Source organism: Oryctolagus cuniculus, chromosome 16 (genome assembly GCF_964237555.1).
Source record: "Oryctolagus cuniculus chromosome 16, mOryCun1.1, whole genome shotgun sequence".
NCBI lineage: Eukaryota > Metazoa > Chordata > Mammalia > Lagomorpha > Leporidae > Oryctolagus > Oryctolagus cuniculus.
Genome location: NC_091447.1, coordinates 62,806,488 through 62,823,477, shown reverse-complemented (window position 1 = coordinate 62,823,477; position 16,990 = coordinate 62,806,488). Strand labels below are relative to the sequence as shown.

Below are 16,990 nucleotides of genomic sequence, written 5' to 3'. Positions count from 1 at the left end.
GGAAAGGGGCGTGGCCGCCTGCTTCCTCCCTAGCTGCAGCCCCGGGTGAGCTCACGGTCTAGGCATTCGAAGCTTCTGACCCCAAACCCACGTGGGAAACGCCGCGGTGAGCCGGGGGCCAGACCCCCGGCTTTCACTGGCCAGCCTGCGTGCGCGCGCCGGCGGGTGGCGGCGCGCTCTCCCTCCCTTCCGCCACCCCCTGCCCCGCGCAGTCAGGGCAATTGGCTTCCTAAGGTTTCTCCCTTCCGGAGCGCACGGCGTTCGGAGACATGGCCTAGGGATCCCTGGGAGCCTGGGGTCCTGATCGGTGGCTGAGCTGGGGTGGGGGGGGTCCTGTCACCAGGACACAGGGCCAGCTCGCAGTCCGTTGGTTGTCTGACTTGCCCACGCTGAGGGTCTGTGTTCCCATCTCAGATTGATAGAGTGAGGCTCTGAGGTGACCTGAGGTTACTAAGGGCCACAGGAGGTGGCGCAGCCTGGGGGGGGGCTCTTGGCTCCGTGCCTTACGGGGGTGGGGGTTGGAGGAATGGGCAGGGGGCGGGGCCTAACCCAGGAAGTGCGGGTAAAAGAGGTGTGAGCCGGCCTAGGGAGACCGCCCCCCCCCCCCAGCTCCCCAAAGCCTTTCCTTGCCTCTGGGGTGGTCGTCCAGGGGGCTTGCCCTGAGCGCCCCCTCCCCCCCAGAGAGGAAGAGACAGAGAAGTCTCACGAGCGACTGCGACCCACATGGGGGTCAGCGCCTTCATCGCGCACATTGGGCAGCTGCAGGGAGGGCTGGAAGTGTGAGTGTGGGGTCCTCGGGCCCCAGGCCGGGCAGGCCCCCGTGCGCCGAGTCTTGAATCGCTCTGTCCCGGCGCCCGGCTGTTCACGCCTCGTGCAGGCTCGGGGCCGGGTAAGGGGGTGCGGCACGGAGAAGGCCCTGGGGACCCCAGCTCACGCCAAGGGACACATGACAAAGCCAGTAGGGCTGTGAGACCTGGGCACACAGGCCAGGCGCGGCAGGCTTCCTGGAGGAGGTGTCGCGGGGGAGGCAGGCGCCCAAGGACTTGAGCCCCCACCTGCCGCCTCCCAGGGGGTAGCGTCCTAACAGATGCCAGCCCGGGTCTCAGTTAGCTCAGAGGCTGCGTGGGCGGGGGCCTGGGAGGCCCCAGGGCACCCGCTGTCACCATTTTGGAGTCTGGAGATGCGCACGCACACCCTGGCAGGCAGCAGGTGCAGGCTCTGGGGCCCGCTGAGGCCAGGCAGGCAGAGACGCGGTGGCCACCACTGACGTCACCCGTGTCTCCGGGTGCAGCGATCCCACCCCCTCACTCAGAGCTGGGTGGGGGGCTCCCAGGGCAGCATGCGCAAAGGAGGCGTGGCCTGGCAGCGGGGGTGGGGCGCACAAAGCACTGGACCGGCGTTCAGACAACCCCGGGAGCCAGGGACGGGAGCGCAGGGCCTTTGCTTTATTGTTGGGGGGTGGGGGGACAAGGGCAGCGCGCGCAGGCCGCAGGGGCCCTCAAGACGGCGCCCCCTTCTTCTTGGCCGGCGCCGTCAGCAGCGCCAGCCTCTTGGGGAGACTGCTGCTGGCTTTCAGCACCACGTCGTGCTCGATCTTCTTCCGGATCCCCACTTCCAGCTCCTGCGGACGCGAGCACAGAGCCATGGGCCCGGGACCCCACCCCGCCCCGCCGGCATCCCCACAGCAGCCTTGGTTCGAGTCCCGCCTGCTCCGCTTCCCACCCAGTGCCCTGCGCGTGCGCCTGGGAGGCAGCAGGTGACGGCCCGAGTGTGCTGGGGCCCCTGCCGCCCACGGGGGAGGCCCGGATGGGGCTCCTGGTCGGCTCTGGCCAATGTGGGCATTTGGGGACAGACCCGCGCGTGGAAGACCCCTCGGGCGCTCACGGGCGCTCTCTGGCGGCCGCGACAGGCAGGCCCGGCTCCGATCCCACCGACCCCAGGGCTGCCCTCTCCCGGCTCCTCCGTGGGCTCAGCGCCCCGCTGGGGCCGGGGACGGACGGCTGGCTCCCCGTGGGCTCAGCGCTGAGAGCCGTCAGCTCCCAGAGCTGCAGTTCCCGCAACGCCTCTCCCGGGCAGCACCCACGGCCCAGGGCGGCCGGCGCAGTTCCTGTACCCACTGCCCGGAGCCCCACGCTCCGCCCCCGGGCTCCCCGGAGTCCCCCTCGGCTGCCCTCTCACCTTCTTGACTTTCTGCTGCTGCACGATGCGCGCTTTCTTGGGGGCGATAACCCGGCCTGGTGGGGAGGAGACGCGGGCGCATGAAGCCGGGGGTCCATGGGTAGGCCCAACACCTCGCCCGCCCCGCCGCCCTCGGCCCGCTCCTCACCGCCTTTCCGCGGGCCCCGGGCGCGCTCCGCGGCCTTCGCCGCCGCCTTGCTCTTCGCCGGCTTCTGTGCCTGGAACTTACGCTGCCCCTGCGCCATGATGGCGGAAGGCAGCCGGAAGGGGCGGGGCTTCTGCGACCCCGGAAGGCGCAGGGCACTCCGGGATATAGTGAGGTGCGGAAGAGCGCAAGGGCTCACGGGATACAGCGGGGCAAGAACCTTAAAGGGCCAGCACCGCACCGGCTCACCCGTAGCCAGGCCGTTGTTAAAAGCTATCCCTTGCTGGGCATTTCTGTGATTTATCAAACACGGTTGTCTGCTCCAGGGAGAAGTGGGGGAAGGGGAGAGGCAGCACCAATCGAACCTAGAGTCGGAGGGAGGCAGGCATAGCCGATCGAACCCGAGAGAGTGCGTTTTTAATAAAATCGATTTTTTCATTTATTTACTGCGGCGGGGGCTCGGCTAGAGTGGGGGTGGAGCTCAGGGCGGTGCGCAACTGCGCGGGCGCGAAGACGCCCAGCTCCGTGACGATGCCGCCCGTAATGAGCTCGTGTGGGGTGACGTCGAAGGCGGGGTTCCAGACGGCGACCCCTGTGGAGAGGGGGAGACGTCCAGAGAAGCCGCCAGACCCGGCCCTGCTACCCGCGGGGAGACCCGGGGCGCTGCCACCCGCTGGGAGACCCGGAGGCCCCGCCACCCGCGGGGAGACCCGGGCCCTGCGCCCTGCTTACCGGGCGCCGCGACTCGGACGCCGCACCAGTCGGTCAGCTCCTGGCCCGGGCGCTCCTCGATTTCGATGTCCCCGCCGGACTCCAGCCCCAGGTCACAGGAGCAGCTGGGGGCGGCCACGTAGAAGGGGATCCCGTGGTGCTTGGCGGCGATGGCCAGCTGGTAGGTGCCCACCTTGTTGGCCGTGTCGCCGTTGGCCACCACGCGGTCGGCTCCCACGACGACGGCTGCGGGGGCGCGGGGGCAGGGTTGCCGAGGGCCAGCGGAGAGCAGCCCTGGCCGCTCGGCCCCGTCCACCGGACACGCCCCCGCGGGATGGAGCCCCACCCCTCCAGCTGGCCCCGCCCGCCAGGCACGCCCCCGAGGGAATGGAGCCCCGCCCACTGAACACGCCCTGCTGGAATGGAACCCCGCCCACCTGACACGCCCCCGCGGGCCATGGCAGCCGCCGCCGCGCTGTCGGTGATGAGCGTGGCGGGGATGCGCTCGTGGACCAGCTCGAAGGCCGTCAGCCGCGCCCCCTGGTTGTAGGGCCGGGTCTCCGTGCAGAAGGCGCGCTCCAGGCGGCCCAGGCTGTGCAGCGAGCGGATCACACCTGCAGGGGCCGTGGCCAGGGTCAGGGCTGCGCGCCTGGGCTGCGGCTTCTCGCCAACCCACCCCGGGCTCCCTCACGCCTGCATGGCCACCTCCCCCAGGAAGTCTTCCCTGGTTCTTCCACCTCACCCTGCAACCCGCACCCCTCCGATCCCTTTGGCTCCCGGCTCCTGCCCGTGCCCCCACTCACCCAGGGCCGTGCCGTAGCCAGCCGTGGCCAGCGCCCCGGTGTTGCAGTGGGTCAACACGGTCACCTTGCCGCCTTCGGGGGCCGCCCGCTCCAGCAGGTGGCGGGCTCCCAGGTCACCGATGCGCCGGTTGTCTCGGAGGTCTCTGTCCAGCATGTCCTCGGCGTAGCGGATCACTCTGGGGCCGAGAAGGCGCGTGAGCCCGCCAGGTGGCCGGCTCCCTCCTCTCTGACCATGGCTGCTCTTCCCGGGGTCGGGGGAGCCTCCTTGTGTGTGTGCCCAGTGCAGCAGGCACAGGGTCTTCTGCCTCCTAGGGGGCTGGCCGGTGATGAGCAGACCATAGAATGAGGTGGAAAGGAGGTGGAATCCATCCCAGAAGGGGACAGCGACCTGCAGCCGAGGCGTGTGCAAAGGCCCTGGGGCAGGAGCCAAGGAAGGCGGTGGGGGGACTGCGCGGCCTGCAGCGTGAGGGAGGAGGCAGACAGAGGGGCAGCGGAAAGGTGACGAAAGTCCTCAAAAGCAAGACCCAGAGAACCCAGGGACAGGAGAAGGCCGGCTAGAGCTCACGGGAGGCAACTTAAGGCATTGACTGCAAGGGTCCTGGGGTCGCCTCCCAGCCCAGCCGTTGGGACCTTGGCCAAGGGCTTTCAATTGCGCCGGGCCTCAATTTCCCCATCTGTAAAACGGGTCGCCGTGCATTACAAAGAAAACCAGAAAACTACCCCGCTCCCCACGCACGAAGTTAACAGCCGCTGCTGCGCGCCCCAGGCCACCGTACCTCTCCCGGACCGCCTCCTCCGTGGCGCCCTCCTGCTCGGCCTCGCGGGCCGCGGCGTCCGCCAGGTCGCGCGCGGCGCGGGCCATGTTGACGGCGGTGGGCCGGGCGGTGACGAGGTAGCGGAGCTGTTCGCGCACGAAGTCCACGAGTGCAGCGAGCCCCGGGCCCCCCGCGCCTGCCTGCAGCTCCACGGCCAGGCTGAGGCAGCCCACGAGGGCGATGGCCGGGGCGCCGCGCACCTGCAGGGGACGGACCGCCCGGGTCAGGGGGCGGCAGGCTCGGGGGACCCCCGCCGCGCACACCCCGGCCCCGCGCTCCGCTCCCGCGCGCTCCACGTCCCGCGCACCCCGGGCCCCCGCCCCACCTTCATGGCGCGGATGGCCTCCCAGGCCTGGCGCACCGACTCCACCGCCTCGTAGCGGCTCTGCTCGGGCAGCAGCAGCTGGTCGAGGATCTGCAGGGAGCCCCTGGAGTAGCGAATCGCCTCCAACGCCATGGCTCGGCCGCCGTGCTCACTTGCGCGCCACGGCGCATGCGCGGGGCGAGGGGGGGTTAGGCCGGTAGGCGGGGCAATTCCACCGCGAGAAAGGCGCATGCGCAGCCGGCAGCTGGGCTGCCACCGTGCTTACCTGCGCGTCAGGGCGCGTGCGCGAGGCCTCCGCCAGAGGCTAGGAGGGTGGGCGGGGCGAAAGCGCATGCGCACAGCGGGTTCCCAAACCAGTTCCACCTCCCAGGACCCTCGCCCAACTCAGAACCACGACCCAGGCCGCTTTTATTTTTTAGGGAGTAGGGGGAGGGTGGACACACGTAGGGCCGCGGCATTGCCCCCAAATCCTACAAGGCAACCAACAGGCTCCAGGCTTGCCTAGCCGGGTGTGCGCCTTGGACTGAACCGGCACCCCCCCACCCCGCGGGGGCAGAGCGGCCACGGGGCTCCCACCTGCCAGAGGCGAGAGGGGGTGGTCAGGCCGGATTCCAGATCCCGCAGGACCCTGGGCCCATGAGGGCGGGGCTCCGTCGGCCACGGTGTCCCCCAGTCCGTGCCTGGCGAAAGCTCCCCCGCCGAGGCTGGGCCATGCGTCCCTCCAGCCCTGGGCTGGGGATGACCGGCCAGGCCACACCGGCGTGGGTGCATCCTGGGCGTCCCCCCCGCCCCGTGCCGCCGCCTCCAGGACGCCCGCCTGGAGTCCCAGGCCCATCAAGTAACCCGAGGCAGGGGGCAAAGACACAGGGCTTTAATGTGAGGGTCCCCCAGGCACCCCCAGAGCAGCCCGCAAGGCCGACGGTGCACCCACCCACCCACTCACTCACTCTCGGAGCCCGAGTAGTCGGCCACGAGGGAGGAGCTGAGGCTGCGGGGGCGTGGCGGCTCGGGCTGGGGGCTGGGGGCCGCCTCCCGGGCCAGACCCTCAGCGCTCCCAGTCTTGGGGCTCTCAGCAGTCTCCTGAGGACAGTCTCGGGCGCCCGCGGGCCCGTCCTGAGCCGCCCCCCGCGGCTCCCCGGTCTTGGGGGTCTCGGCCGCGGGCTGGGGGCTCCTGGGCACGTCCCGCGACCTCCGCCGCACGATGCCCAGGTCCTCCACGGTGATGGCGGCGGGCGCGGGCCTGCGGCTCTGGGCCAGCTTCCTGAGGACACTGCTGGCCTTGCTGCCGCCGCCGGGACCGGGACCGGGACCGGGGCTGGAACCGGGGCTGGAGCTGGAGCCGGCCGGCGAGGCGAACCAGGAGCGGCTGATGATCTCGGACCGCTTGAGCTTCTGCCGGTCCTCATAGGCTGCGGAGGAGGAGGAGGGGGCGTGGCTGGCAGCAGGTCCGGGGCTGCCCCCTCCCCGCGGCCCCCTAGCCGCACTCACAGTCCGGGGTGTGGAAGCGGAGCAGGGCGGCCAGCCTGCGGTCGGCCTCCGTCTCGGGCACCAGCGGGATGGCCAGGCTGGCCTTGGCCTGCAGCGCCTGGTCCCGCTGCTCCTCCTCCTGCAGGGCTTTCTTCTTCTCCTGCGCCCGGGGGTGGGGGGGGCACGGGGGTCAGGCCTCGCCTCGGAGTCCTCCGGGCTCAGCTTCGGCAGTGACAACAGCGCCCCCTAGGGCACGGTCCCCGCCTGCGCAGTAGCCGCGCCTGCACCTGCGCCTTCTGCTTTGGGGCAGGTGCCTGTCCCAGAGACATCAGCCGCCTGGGCCTCATCCACCCCCACCCCCACCCCCACCCCCACAGCTTGCTTTCCCTGGGAGGCTCTTCCAAACCCGTGGGGGGAGGGACCATGGCGTTGGGGCATAGCGGATTATGCAACCGCCCGCAAACGCCAGCATCGCCTATGGCCGCCAGTTCGAGTCCCGGCGGCTCCACTTCCCACCCAGCTCCCTGCTATGACCTGGGAAAGCTCTGGAAGATGGCCCAAGTGCTTGGGCCCCTGCGCGTGCGTGGGAGACCCGGATGGGACTCTGGGTCCCGGGAGCCCGCAGGGTGCGCACCCGGAACCTCCTGCGGAGCGTGCTGTTGAGCGCGAAGTCGTCCTTCCAGGCGCTCTGGGCCTCCTGGATGTGGCTGAGGGTCGGCAGGGCCTTCTTGAGCGCGCCGCGGTCAGCTTCGCCGTGCTCCAGCCGGAACATGGCGTCCGTCTCCAGCTTCTGCTTCGTCTCGTGCTCTGCGCGCGAGGGAGGGAGGGGCTCTCAGCGGGGCCTGGCGGGGGGGGGGGTCTGGGCTGGCCTGCACCCCAGGGCAGGGGCCGCGCTCACCTGTGGGCAGCACCTGCTCATTGTCCGCCATGTCCCAGCGCTCCTCCTTGCGCTGGGCGCCGCTCACGATCACATAGTCGCAGTTGGCAGGGTCTGTCTGCATCTCGATGTAGTTGACGCACAGGTGGCATTTCATCCGGAACCTGGGGGGGCAGGGGCGGGGCTGGGCCGCTGGCAGAGACTGGGGGGCGGGGGGCAGCTATCTATACCTGGGAGTGGGGCTGTGGTGACACAGGCTGCCCAGGGCTCACCTCCCCCGTGAGCTGAGGCTGGCTCACTGGTCCATTCATGCATCCATCCGTTCACCCATTCATCCCCTTGTCCATTCGTGCACTCCTTCATTCGGGCTGGGTGCTGGGGCGAGCTGAGATCTCACGGGGGGGGGGGGCAGGGGGCGGGGCCCTGGGAGGAAGGTGGGAGCTCTGGATGGCTCTGGGCAGGGGGCGTGCCCTGGGGGGACAGACCGGGATGCCTCTGGAAGCCTGTTGGGGTGTGGCAGACCCAGGAGGCCGGGAGCGCTCCCCAGAGCCGCCGCCCCCAGGGAAGACCCACCTGTAGATGGGGGTCGTGTAGTAGTTGCCCACTTTCTTCTTCTCCGCGTTGTAACGTACACCTGGTGGGGGGAGGGGGTAGAGGGTCAGGCCAGGCCGCCCCCGCTGCCGCCGCCACTTTTCCCAGAGTGGGAGGGAGGGGCGGCCAGCCCAGGGCCTGAATTCCGCTGGCACAGGAATTCCAGGCGAGAAAAGGGGCGCTTCCTGTTGCAGCCGCATGGAGCGGAGGAGGCCTGGGTTCGAATCACAGCTCCGGCACCCACCGCAGGGCCTCAGCTTCCCCGTCTAAACCATGGCTGCTTTTGTTTGCGGCGCAGTGCCTTAAGGGGCAGGTGCCCAGGGGCTGTGAACACAGGGAAGTGCCGGGGCTCACTCCTTACTTCCCCCCAGCAGTGAGGGCCCAGCCCATCCCTATACCCCCAAGGCCGCAGGGAGGCAGGCAGAGACCGGGTTTCAATGCAAGGACTTCGGCGGTGGGGGCTGAGTTTACTGCTTACAATGCCTGTGTTTGCATCGGGGTACCTGGGTTCAAGCCCCACTCCAGCCCCAAGTTCCTGCTCATCCAAGCCCTGTGGGGCAGCCGGTTCGAGTCCCGACTGCTCCACTTCCTGCTGATGCGCCTGGGCAAGCAGCGGAAGAGGGCCTGAGTGCACCCACGTGGGAGACCCGGATGGCACTCCAGGCTCTCAGCTTCTTTGGGCCTGGCCCAGCCTTGGCCACTGCAGCCACCTGGGGAGTGAACTAGCGGAGTCTAGTTCTTTCTCTGTCATTCTGCCTTTGGAATCCACCCACCCACCCACCCACCCATCCATCCTTTCACCCACTCATCCATCCATCCTTCCATCCATCATCCATCCTTCCTTCCATCCATCCATCCTTCCATCCATCCTTCCATCCTTCCATCTATCCACCCATCCATCCTTCCATCCATCCACATATCCATCCTTCCATCCATCCATCCTTCCATCCTTCCATCCATCCATCCTTCCATCCATCCTTCCATCCATCCACCCATCCTTCCATCCATCCACCCATCCATCCATCCTTCCATCCATCCACCCATCCATCCTTCCATCCATCCTTCCATCCATCCATCCATCCTTCCATCCATCCATCCATCCATCCTTCCATCCATCCATCCTTCCATCCACCCATCCATCCATCCATCCATCCTTCCATCCATCCATCCTTCCATCCATCCTTCCATCCATCCACCCATCCTTCCATCCATCCTTCCACCCATCCATCCTTCCATCCTTCCATCCATCCACCCACCCATCCATCCATCCATCCATCCACCCATCCATCCTTCCATCCATCCTTCCATCCATCCTTCCATCCATCCTTCCATCCATCCACCCATCCATCCTTCCATCCATCCATCCATCCTTCCATCCATCCATCCATCCATCCTTCCATCCATCCATCCACCCATCCTTCCATCCACCCATCCATCCATCCATCCTTCCATCCATCCATCCTTCCATCCATCCATCCATCCTTCCATCCACCCATCCTTCCATCCATCCTTCCATCCATCCATCCATCCTTCCATCCATCCTTCCATCCTTCCATCCATCCATCCTTCCATCCACCCATCCTTCCATCCATCCATCCTTCCATCCATCCTTCCATCCATCCATCCACCCATCCTTCCATCCATCCATCCTTCCATCCACCCATCCTTCCATCCATCCTTCCATCCATCCATCCCTCCATCCACCCATCCTTCCATCCATCCTTCCATCCTTAGATCCATCCATCCTTCCATCCATCCACCCATCCATCCTTCCACCATTCCATCCATCCATCCACCCATCCTTCCATCCATCCACCCATCCTTCCATCCATCCTTCCATCCATCCATCCATCCATCCACCCATCCTTCCATCCATCCTTCCATCCATCCACCCACCCATCCATTCATCCATCCATCCTTCCATCCATCCTTCCATCCATCCTTCCATCCATCCATCCTTCCACCCACCCATCCTTCCATCCATCCATCCTTCCATCCATCCTTCCATCCATCCATCCACCCATCCATCCTTCCATCCATCCATCCATCCTTCCATCCTTCCATCCATCCATCCATCCTTCCATCCATCCATCCTTCCATCCACCCATCCTTCCACCCATCCATCCATCCATCCTTCCATCCATCCATCCATCCATCCTTCCATCCATCCATCCATCCTTCCATCCACCCATCCATCCTTCCATCCATCCATCCTTCCATCCATCCATCCTTCCATCCATCCATCCTTCCATCCATCCACCCATCCATCCATCCACCCATCCTTCCATCCATCCTTCCATCCATCCATCCATCCTTCCATCCATCCTTCCATCCATCCATCCTTCCATCCATCCACCCATCCATCCATCCTTCCATCCATCCATTCTTCCATCCATCCATCCACCCATCCTTCCATCCATCCATCCTTCCATCCATCCTTCCATCCTTCCATCCATCCATCCTTCCATCCTTCCATCCATCCACCCATCCATCCTTCCATCCTTCCATCCATCCATCCTTCCATCCATCCATCCATCCTTCCATCCATCCTTCCATCCTTCCACCATCCATCCACCTATCCATCCATCCATCCATCCATCCTTCCATCCACCCATCCTTCCATCCATCCATCCATCCACCCATCCTTCCATCCATCCATCCTTCCATCCACCCATCCTTCCATCCATCCATCCCTCCATCCACCCATCCTTCCATCCATCCTTCCATCCTTAGATCCATCCATCCTTCCATCCATCCACCCATCCATCCTTCCACCATTCCATCCATCCATCCACCCATCCTTCCATCCATCCACCCATCCTTCCATCCATCCTTCCATCCATCCATCCATCCATCCACCCATCCTTCCATCCATCCTTCCATCCATCCACCCACCCATCCATTCATCCATCCATCCTTCCATCCATCCTTCCATCCATCCATCCTTCCACCCACCCATCCTTCCATCCATCCATCCTTCCATCCATCCTTCCATCCATCCATCCACCCATCCATCCTTCCATCCATCCATCCATCCTTCCATCCTTCCATCCATCCATCCTTCCATCCACCCATCCTTCCACCCATCCATCCATCCATCCTTCCATCCATCCATCCATCCATCCTTCCATCCATCCATCCTTCCATCCATCCTTCCATCCATCCATCCATCCATCCTTCCATCCATCCATCCATCCTTCCATCCACCCATCCATCCTTCCATCCATCCATCCATCCATCCTTCCACCCACCCATCCTTCCATCCATCCATCCTTCCATCCATCCTTCCATCCATCCATCCACCCATCCATCCTTCCATCCATCCATCCATCCTTCCATCCTTCCATCCATCCATCCATCCTTCCATCCATCCATCCTTCCATCCACCCATCCTTCCACCCATCCATCCATCCATCCTTCCATCCATCCATCCATCCATCCTTCCATCCATCCATCCTTCCATCCATCCTTCCATCCATCCATCCATCCATCCTTCCATCCATCCATCCATCCTTCCATCCACCCATCCATCCTTCCATCCATCCATCCTTCCATCCTTCCATCCATCCATCCTTCCATCCATCCACCCATCCATCCATCCACCCATCCTTCCATCCATCCTTCCATCCATCCATCCATCCTTCCATCCATCCATCCATCCTTCCATCCATCCATCCTTCCATCCATCCACCCATCCATCCATCCTTCCATCCATCCATTCTTCCATCCATCCTTCCATCCATCCATCCACCCATCCTTCCATCCATCCATCCTTCCATCCATCCTTCCATCCTTCCATCCATCCATCCTTCCATCCTTCCATCCATCCACCCATCCATCCTTCCATCCTTCCATCCATCCATCCTTCCATCCATCCTTCCATCCATCCATCCATCCATCCATCCTTCCATCCTTCCACCATCCATCCACCTATCCATCCATCCATCCATCCATCCTTCCATCCACCCATCCATCCTTCCATCCATCCATCCATCCATCCATCCTTCCATCCTTCCATCCATCCATCCATCCTTCCATCCTTCCATCCATCCATCCATCCATCCATCCACCCATCCTTCCATCCTTCCATCCATCCATCCATCCACCCATCCTTCCATCCATCCTTCCATCCATCCATCCTTCCATCCATCCATCCATCCAAAGAACAAACAAGCCGGCAAAGAGGGCAGCCAGGGTACGGCAGGCCAGGGCGGCGGGACTCACCCATGCCAATGTGGTTCTTGCAGCCGTCACACCAGATGTTGTACGGCATCTCGAACCTGCAGACACAGGTGACACTCGTCAGCTGGCACCCTGTGCTGGCGGCTGGCGAGACCGCATCCTGCGGGGGACGCGTCGGGGCCAGGAACGCCGTCTTGCACCGAGGGGCTTCTCACAGGTGCACCTGGGTCTCCGTGGACAGCGGAGACCTAGCTCGTAACATGGGGACTGTAGGGGGTGGGCGAGCAGGCCCTGGGTGGCCCTGCTGGAGGATAAGATGCCACGCGCAGAACTAGGTTGCACAAGGTCAAGGCCAGCTGGCCCCTTGGCCGGGCAGCCTCAAAGCCCAGAGGCAGCCCAGCCCAGCTCAGCCCAGTCCGGCTTGTTACGCGGTGGTAGCTGACTGATGCATCAGGGAATTGTAGCCCTGCAATACCGCATCCAGGGTGGTGGCGGGAAGTGGGTGGGGAGGGGGAGGGGGACCCCAGGGGAAGCCAACACCTTACCGAATGATGAGGATGCCCTGTGACAGCTTCCGGGCCCGCTCCCGAAGCGGGTGGCTGTTGTGGTAACGGTTGAGCGAGCCATGCTGTGTGGAGGGGACGGGGGCGGGGAGACAGGTTAGCCCGGCTGAGTGCCACACAGGGTGGGCCGGGAGAACCCCGGCTCCCAACCCTGCAGGGGGCAAGGAGATCCTGGTGAAGCGGGGGGCTCAGGATCAGAACGGGGGCCAGCACGGCTGTATAGACACCCGACATGGGCGCCGGTTCTAATCCCGGCGGCTCCACCTTGGATCCAGCTCCCTGCTATGGCCTTGGAAAGCAGCGAAAGATGGCCAGAGTGCTTGGGCCCCTGTACCCACATGGGAGACCCAGAAGAAGCTCCTGGTTCCTGGCTTCTGCCTGGCCCAGTCCTGGCTGTTGTAGACAGCTGGGAAGTGGAAGACTCCTCTCTCTCTCTTCCTCTCTCTCTCTCTCTCTCCTCGCCACCCAACCCTGTCCCTGTCTAGCTCAGTTTTTTTTAAGACTCAGGAAAGCAGGTGTCTCTGGGTACCCACGGGGGATGGGTTCCATGGTCTCCCTGGGATACTCAAATCTGCAGCCGCTCAGCCCCGTCACGACCCAGGGCAGAGCAACAGGGAGCCCCATCTGCAGGGGCCAGGGTCTCCCCCCAACCCCACCCTGTCGTTTCTCACCGATGGTGGGGACCCCATGGGTGAGGGCCAACCTTTCTCGCCTCCCCAACTGGCAGCTGGAAGAAGCTGTGTGACCTTGGCCTCCGCGCCTCAGTTTCCCCGTTTATCTATTAGCTGGGGCTAACGGGCCTTTGGACCTCCAAGTTTTGGGGGCAGGGGTCGGGGGGCACCATGAGCCAGATCCCCATCCTGGGGTCATTTTATTTGCCCTCTTGACATGGGGCGGGGGTGGGGGAGGAACTGTGGCCTGCCCTAATCCCTCCTCTACGAGGGAGACCCAGACCCAGCCACTCCTGGCCACCGTGGGCGGGGTTTAAGGCATGCAGAGAGGCAACAGAGAACCAGAAGGTGATGGGGTGGGGGTGGGGGGGGGCAGGACCTCTGTGTGGAACGACCTAGAGGGAGGCAGAGGGGGCGACAAGGTCGCCATGGGAGCCCCACCCCCGCACCCTACCGCATCCTAAGCTCTGCTGTGTACATGCTGAGCCTGGCACTGGGCACGCAGGGGATGTCTCCAGCATGGCCACTGCAGCCCCCCACCCCCACTCCAGACACCCGGGAAGGCAGGAAGCCGCCCCTTACCTTCTCGGGGTTGAAATCGGGCGGGTAGTACTTGTTGACGCCTTTCCGTTCCCCCTGGAGGACAGAGGAGAAAGAAGTGACTCAGAGCCCGCCTCCGGGAGACCGGCAGGTGCACGCGGCCTCCGGGGATGGGGGGGTGGGGGTGGGGGCGTCTGTCTTCGCGCCAGAGTCATCTCCTACGCAGTCAGTGCTGCTGGCCCGTCTGACCCCCCACCCCTAAAATATCCCTGTGTTGTGATTGGCTGAATCCGCGGCCGTGGACCCTGTGGTCACAGAGGGGGAGGGGGTTGCCTCTGTCCGGTCCAGGGGCTCTGATCTGGCTGAGGGCCAGAGCCAGGGGTGGGAAAAAACCCAAGGTCAGTGTCACCGCTTTGGACAAGTCCAAGGGGAAGTTCAGACGCCGCTCATGGAGCCGAGGGCACCTGGTAGCAGCCAGACTTGGAATCGTGAATGGGGAGCCCTCCCTGGGCTCCCCATGGGGTCCTGCCCACCCTCTCCGGCCGGCGCCCCCACCGCCTACCAGGCGCCAAAGCGCCTGGCTCCACGGTGTACAGGAGCTCCTTGGCCTAGGATGGAGACACGTCGCTCTAAAGCTCTCAGAAATGGAAATTATTTTCAGTCAAAATGGGTTTAACGCCCGTCACCGCTCAGCAGCGCTGAATCCCGGCCAGGTCAGGGACCACCCTGCCCCGTGTTGCGGGCAATGATGCTGGGGGGGGTGGGGTCACGAGTGTTCAGACCCATTCTGGGGGAAGGTGGGTGTCTGGGGCAGTGCTTGGGGGATGCTGCACCCCCTGCCTGTCTGTGTGCCTGGTTCGAGTCCCGGCTGCTCCACTTCTGATCCAGCTCCCTGCTAATGCACCTGGGAAAGCAGCAGAATATGGCCCAAGTGCTTGGGCCCCTGCACCTGCATGGGAGACCTGGAAGAAGCTCCAGGCTCCTGGCTTCGGTCTGGCCCAGCTCCGGCCGTTGCGGCCATTTGGGGAGGGAACCAGCAGATGGAAGACCTCTCAACTACATAAACACTGCTGCCTCCACCCCTTCCCGGGAGATCTGGGCGCGCTGCAAAGCTTCGGAATCTGCAGCAAGACGTCCAGGCTGAGAGCTGGCCAGAGTGGCCGTGACCTTGGCAGACGCCGACTTGGGGGGGTGGGGGGTGGGGCCGGAGGAGCGGGACTCCCGGCAGGCCCGACAGAGACGGAGCCAGGAACCCAGGGAGCGCCCGGCCTTCCCTCCACTCACCATCTTGGTGGCTGCCTACTGGCCTTGGCCTTCAAGGTGGCCGACCCACAACGTGCTTTCTCGAGCCTGGCACAGGGGCCACGGCTTCCCGGGGAGGATCTCGCGGGCCGTGCGGCGGAGCCAGTTCAGAGGAGTCTCGGGCCCGATGGGGGAGGCATCCGAGGAGCCGCGTGCATCTCCTAGGGAGGGAGGGAGGGAGGGAGGGAAGGGTCAACTCCACAGCGGGCTACACGAGCGAGCTTCCTGGAGCACGGGATTAAAGGTTATGTTTATTCTGGTGCAAAAACACTTGGAATCCAGGGGCCAGCATCGCGGCATGTTAGGTTGAGCCAACGCCTGCTGCGCTGGCATCCCATGTGGGCGCCGGTTCGAGTCCCGGCTGCTCCACTTCCCATCCGGCTCTCTGCTATTGGCCTGAGAAAGCAGTGGAAGATGGCCCAAGTGCTTAGGTCCCTGCACCTGCGTGGGAGACCCGGATGCAGCTCCCGGCTCCTGATCAGCCCAGCTCTGGCCGTTGCGGCCATCTGGGGAGTGAACCAGCAGATGGAAGACCTCTCTCTCTCTGCCTCTACCTCTCTCTGCAACTCTGTCTTTCAAAAAAGCAAATCAATCTTAATTTGGTTTTCCGAGCATCATTTTACAGCGTCATTGGGCTTAAAGGCAAGGGCTCCCTTCCAAGGAAGACAAGGGCCCGCATCAGACGTCATAGGGGCCCAGGGTTAAGTCGGGGGTCGCAGCGGGGGCCCGGGGGACCTGGGTCGCCCGCCGGGCCCCGCACCCCTCCCATTCCGTGTCCGCCCAGGAGCCGGGTGGCCCCTGACCCCAAGAGCCCGCACTTACCTGCCCTCCTCTGACGTCACGCCGCGACGGTCCCGGAAGCGCGCCCTGGATCGCGGCGACTTGACCCCCTTGCGCAGGCGCCGGAGCGGGGCGGGGGCGGGGCGAAGCAGCAGCGCCGCGCTGATTGGCTGAGAGTCCACAGCCCGCGCACTCACAAGCACCGGAATGGAGCAGAACGAGTATTCCCCGCCCCCACGGAGCCACACCCCCTTTCCCCGCCCACTCCGCGCGAGGCCCAATCGGAGGCCTGCTTTCTGATGCCGCCCTCCCGGAAACGCCGCGTCCTGCGCTGCCGCCGCTGAGTGATGGGTGTGTGAGCTGCACAGGCGCTGGCTTCGAGCGTGTGTGCGCACGCGCCTGGCTGTGGGCTGCCCAGGCTCCGGCCTGTCGGCGTCGGAGACGTGTGGGTGGCGCCGACGGGGCGGTGGCCGGCGCCCGGTCCACCCTCGCCGCAATGAGCTGGGCGGCAGGTGTCTGCGCCAGCAGGAAAGACGGGGTGCCCTGGGACCCCGCCTGGCCGGGCCCTCTACGGGGCAGCTGTGCATCTTCCACTTCTACGAACGGGGAACCGGGTCCAGCCTCGGACGCAGGCGGCACACCGCAAAGCGCATGCGCAAGCACGCGCGAGGCCCCGCCCGGACGCCTGGGCAGGTTGTCAAGGCAACCGGGGCGGGGCCAGGATGCCGACTGTGGGTGCAGGCGGTGCACCGCAAAAGCATGCGCAAACACGCGCGGCCCTGACGCCGGCGCGGTTGTTAAGGCAACAGGGCGGGGCCTGAACGCCGATGGTGGGGCAGGAAGCGCACCTCAAAACGCATGCGCAAGCACGCGCGAGGCCCCGCCCGGACGCCTGGCCCGGTTGTCAAGGCAACCGGGACGGGCCAGAACGCCCACGATGGGTGGAGCTTCTCAAACGCGTTCTATGATTGGTTGGCCCGAAGCCAAGTTTCCGTCCATCACCACAGGCGGAGGCCGGCCTGGGTCCACGCACAGCGCTC

General features: G+C 64.8%; 3 protein-coding genes across 3 annotated transcripts; all 3 read right to left on the bottom strand.

Moving 5' to 3' along the window:
* Positions 1-1,424: 1,424 nt before the first annotated feature.
* On the bottom strand, positions 1,425-2,479 carry C16H19orf53 (chromosome 16 C19orf53 homolog). The gene is made up of 3 exons (XM_002724231.5): positions 2,327-2,479; positions 2,179-2,234; positions 1,425-1,621 (listed from the first exon to the last, which is right to left on the bottom strand). Exons 1-3 carry the CDS (start codon positions 2,421-2,423, stop codon positions 1,499-1,501), a joined length of 276 nt encoding a protein of 91 aa, XP_002724277.3. The 5' UTR covers positions 2,424-2,479; the 3' UTR covers positions 1,425-1,498.
* MRI1 (methylthioribose-1-phosphate isomerase 1) lies at positions 2,188-5,688 on the bottom strand. The gene is made up of 7 exons (XM_002724233.5): positions 4,978-5,688; positions 4,614-4,852; positions 3,838-4,013; positions 3,472-3,648; positions 3,056-3,280; positions 2,327-2,915; positions 2,188-2,234 (listed from the first exon to the last, which is right to left on the bottom strand). The coding sequence occupies exons 1-6, from the start codon at positions 5,206-5,208 to the stop codon at positions 2,767-2,769; spliced, it is 1,197 nt and encodes a 398-aa protein (XP_002724279.2). The 5' UTR covers positions 5,209-5,688; the 3' UTR covers positions 2,188-2,234; positions 2,327-2,766.
* Positions 5,689-5,832: 144 nt separating this feature from the next.
* Positions 5,833-16,149, bottom strand: YJU2B (YJU2 splicing factor homolog B). The gene is made up of 10 exons (XM_051828048.2): positions 15,993-16,149; positions 15,153-15,331; positions 13,911-13,964; positions 12,640-12,722; positions 12,137-12,192; positions 7,895-7,955; positions 7,343-7,485; positions 7,079-7,251; positions 6,466-6,604; positions 5,833-6,386 (listed from the first exon to the last, which is right to left on the bottom strand). The coding sequence occupies exons 2-10, from the start codon at positions 15,153-15,155 to the stop codon at positions 5,917-5,919; spliced, it is 1,182 nt and encodes a 393-aa protein (XP_051684008.2). The 5' UTR covers positions 15,156-15,331; positions 15,993-16,149; the 3' UTR covers positions 5,833-5,916.
* Between the last annotated feature and the right edge of the window lie 841 nt (positions 16,150-16,990).

Coding starts and splice junctions, on each gene's coding strand:
- C16H19orf53 (XM_002724231.5), bottom strand. CDS start 2,423: ATGGCGCAGGGGCAGCGTAAGTTCCAGGCACAGAAGCCGGCGAAGAGC. Junction 2,235..2,326: donor CCGGGGCCCGCGGAAAGGCG/GTGAGGAGCGGG, acceptor CCTCCCCACCAG/GCCGGGTTATCGCCCCCAAG. Junction 1,622..2,178: donor AGCAGCAGAAAGTCAAGAAG/GTGAGAGGGCAG, acceptor TCGCGTCCGCAG/GAGCTGGAAGTGGGGATCCG.
- MRI1 (XM_002724233.5), bottom strand. CDS start 5,208: ATGCGCCTTTCTCGCGGTGGAATTGCCCCGCCTACCGGCCTAACCCCC. Junction 4,014..4,613: donor GAGGAGGCGGTCCGGGAGAG/GTACGGTGGCCT, acceptor TCTCGGCCCCAG/AGTGATCCGCTACGCCGAGG. Junction 3,281..3,471: donor GGCCCGCGGGGGCGTGTCAG/GTGGGCGGGGTT, acceptor GCGCCCCCGCAG/CCGTCGTCGTGGGAGCCGAC.
- YJU2B (XM_051828048.2), bottom strand. Junction 7,252..7,342: donor TGAGCAGGTGCTGCCCACAG/GTGAGCGCGGCC, acceptor CCTCGCGCGCAG/AGCACGAGACGAAGCAGAAG. Junction 6,605..7,078: donor CGCTCCGCAGGAGGTTCCGG/GTGCGCACCCTG, acceptor CCCCGGGCGCAG/GAGAAGAAGAAAGCCCTGCA.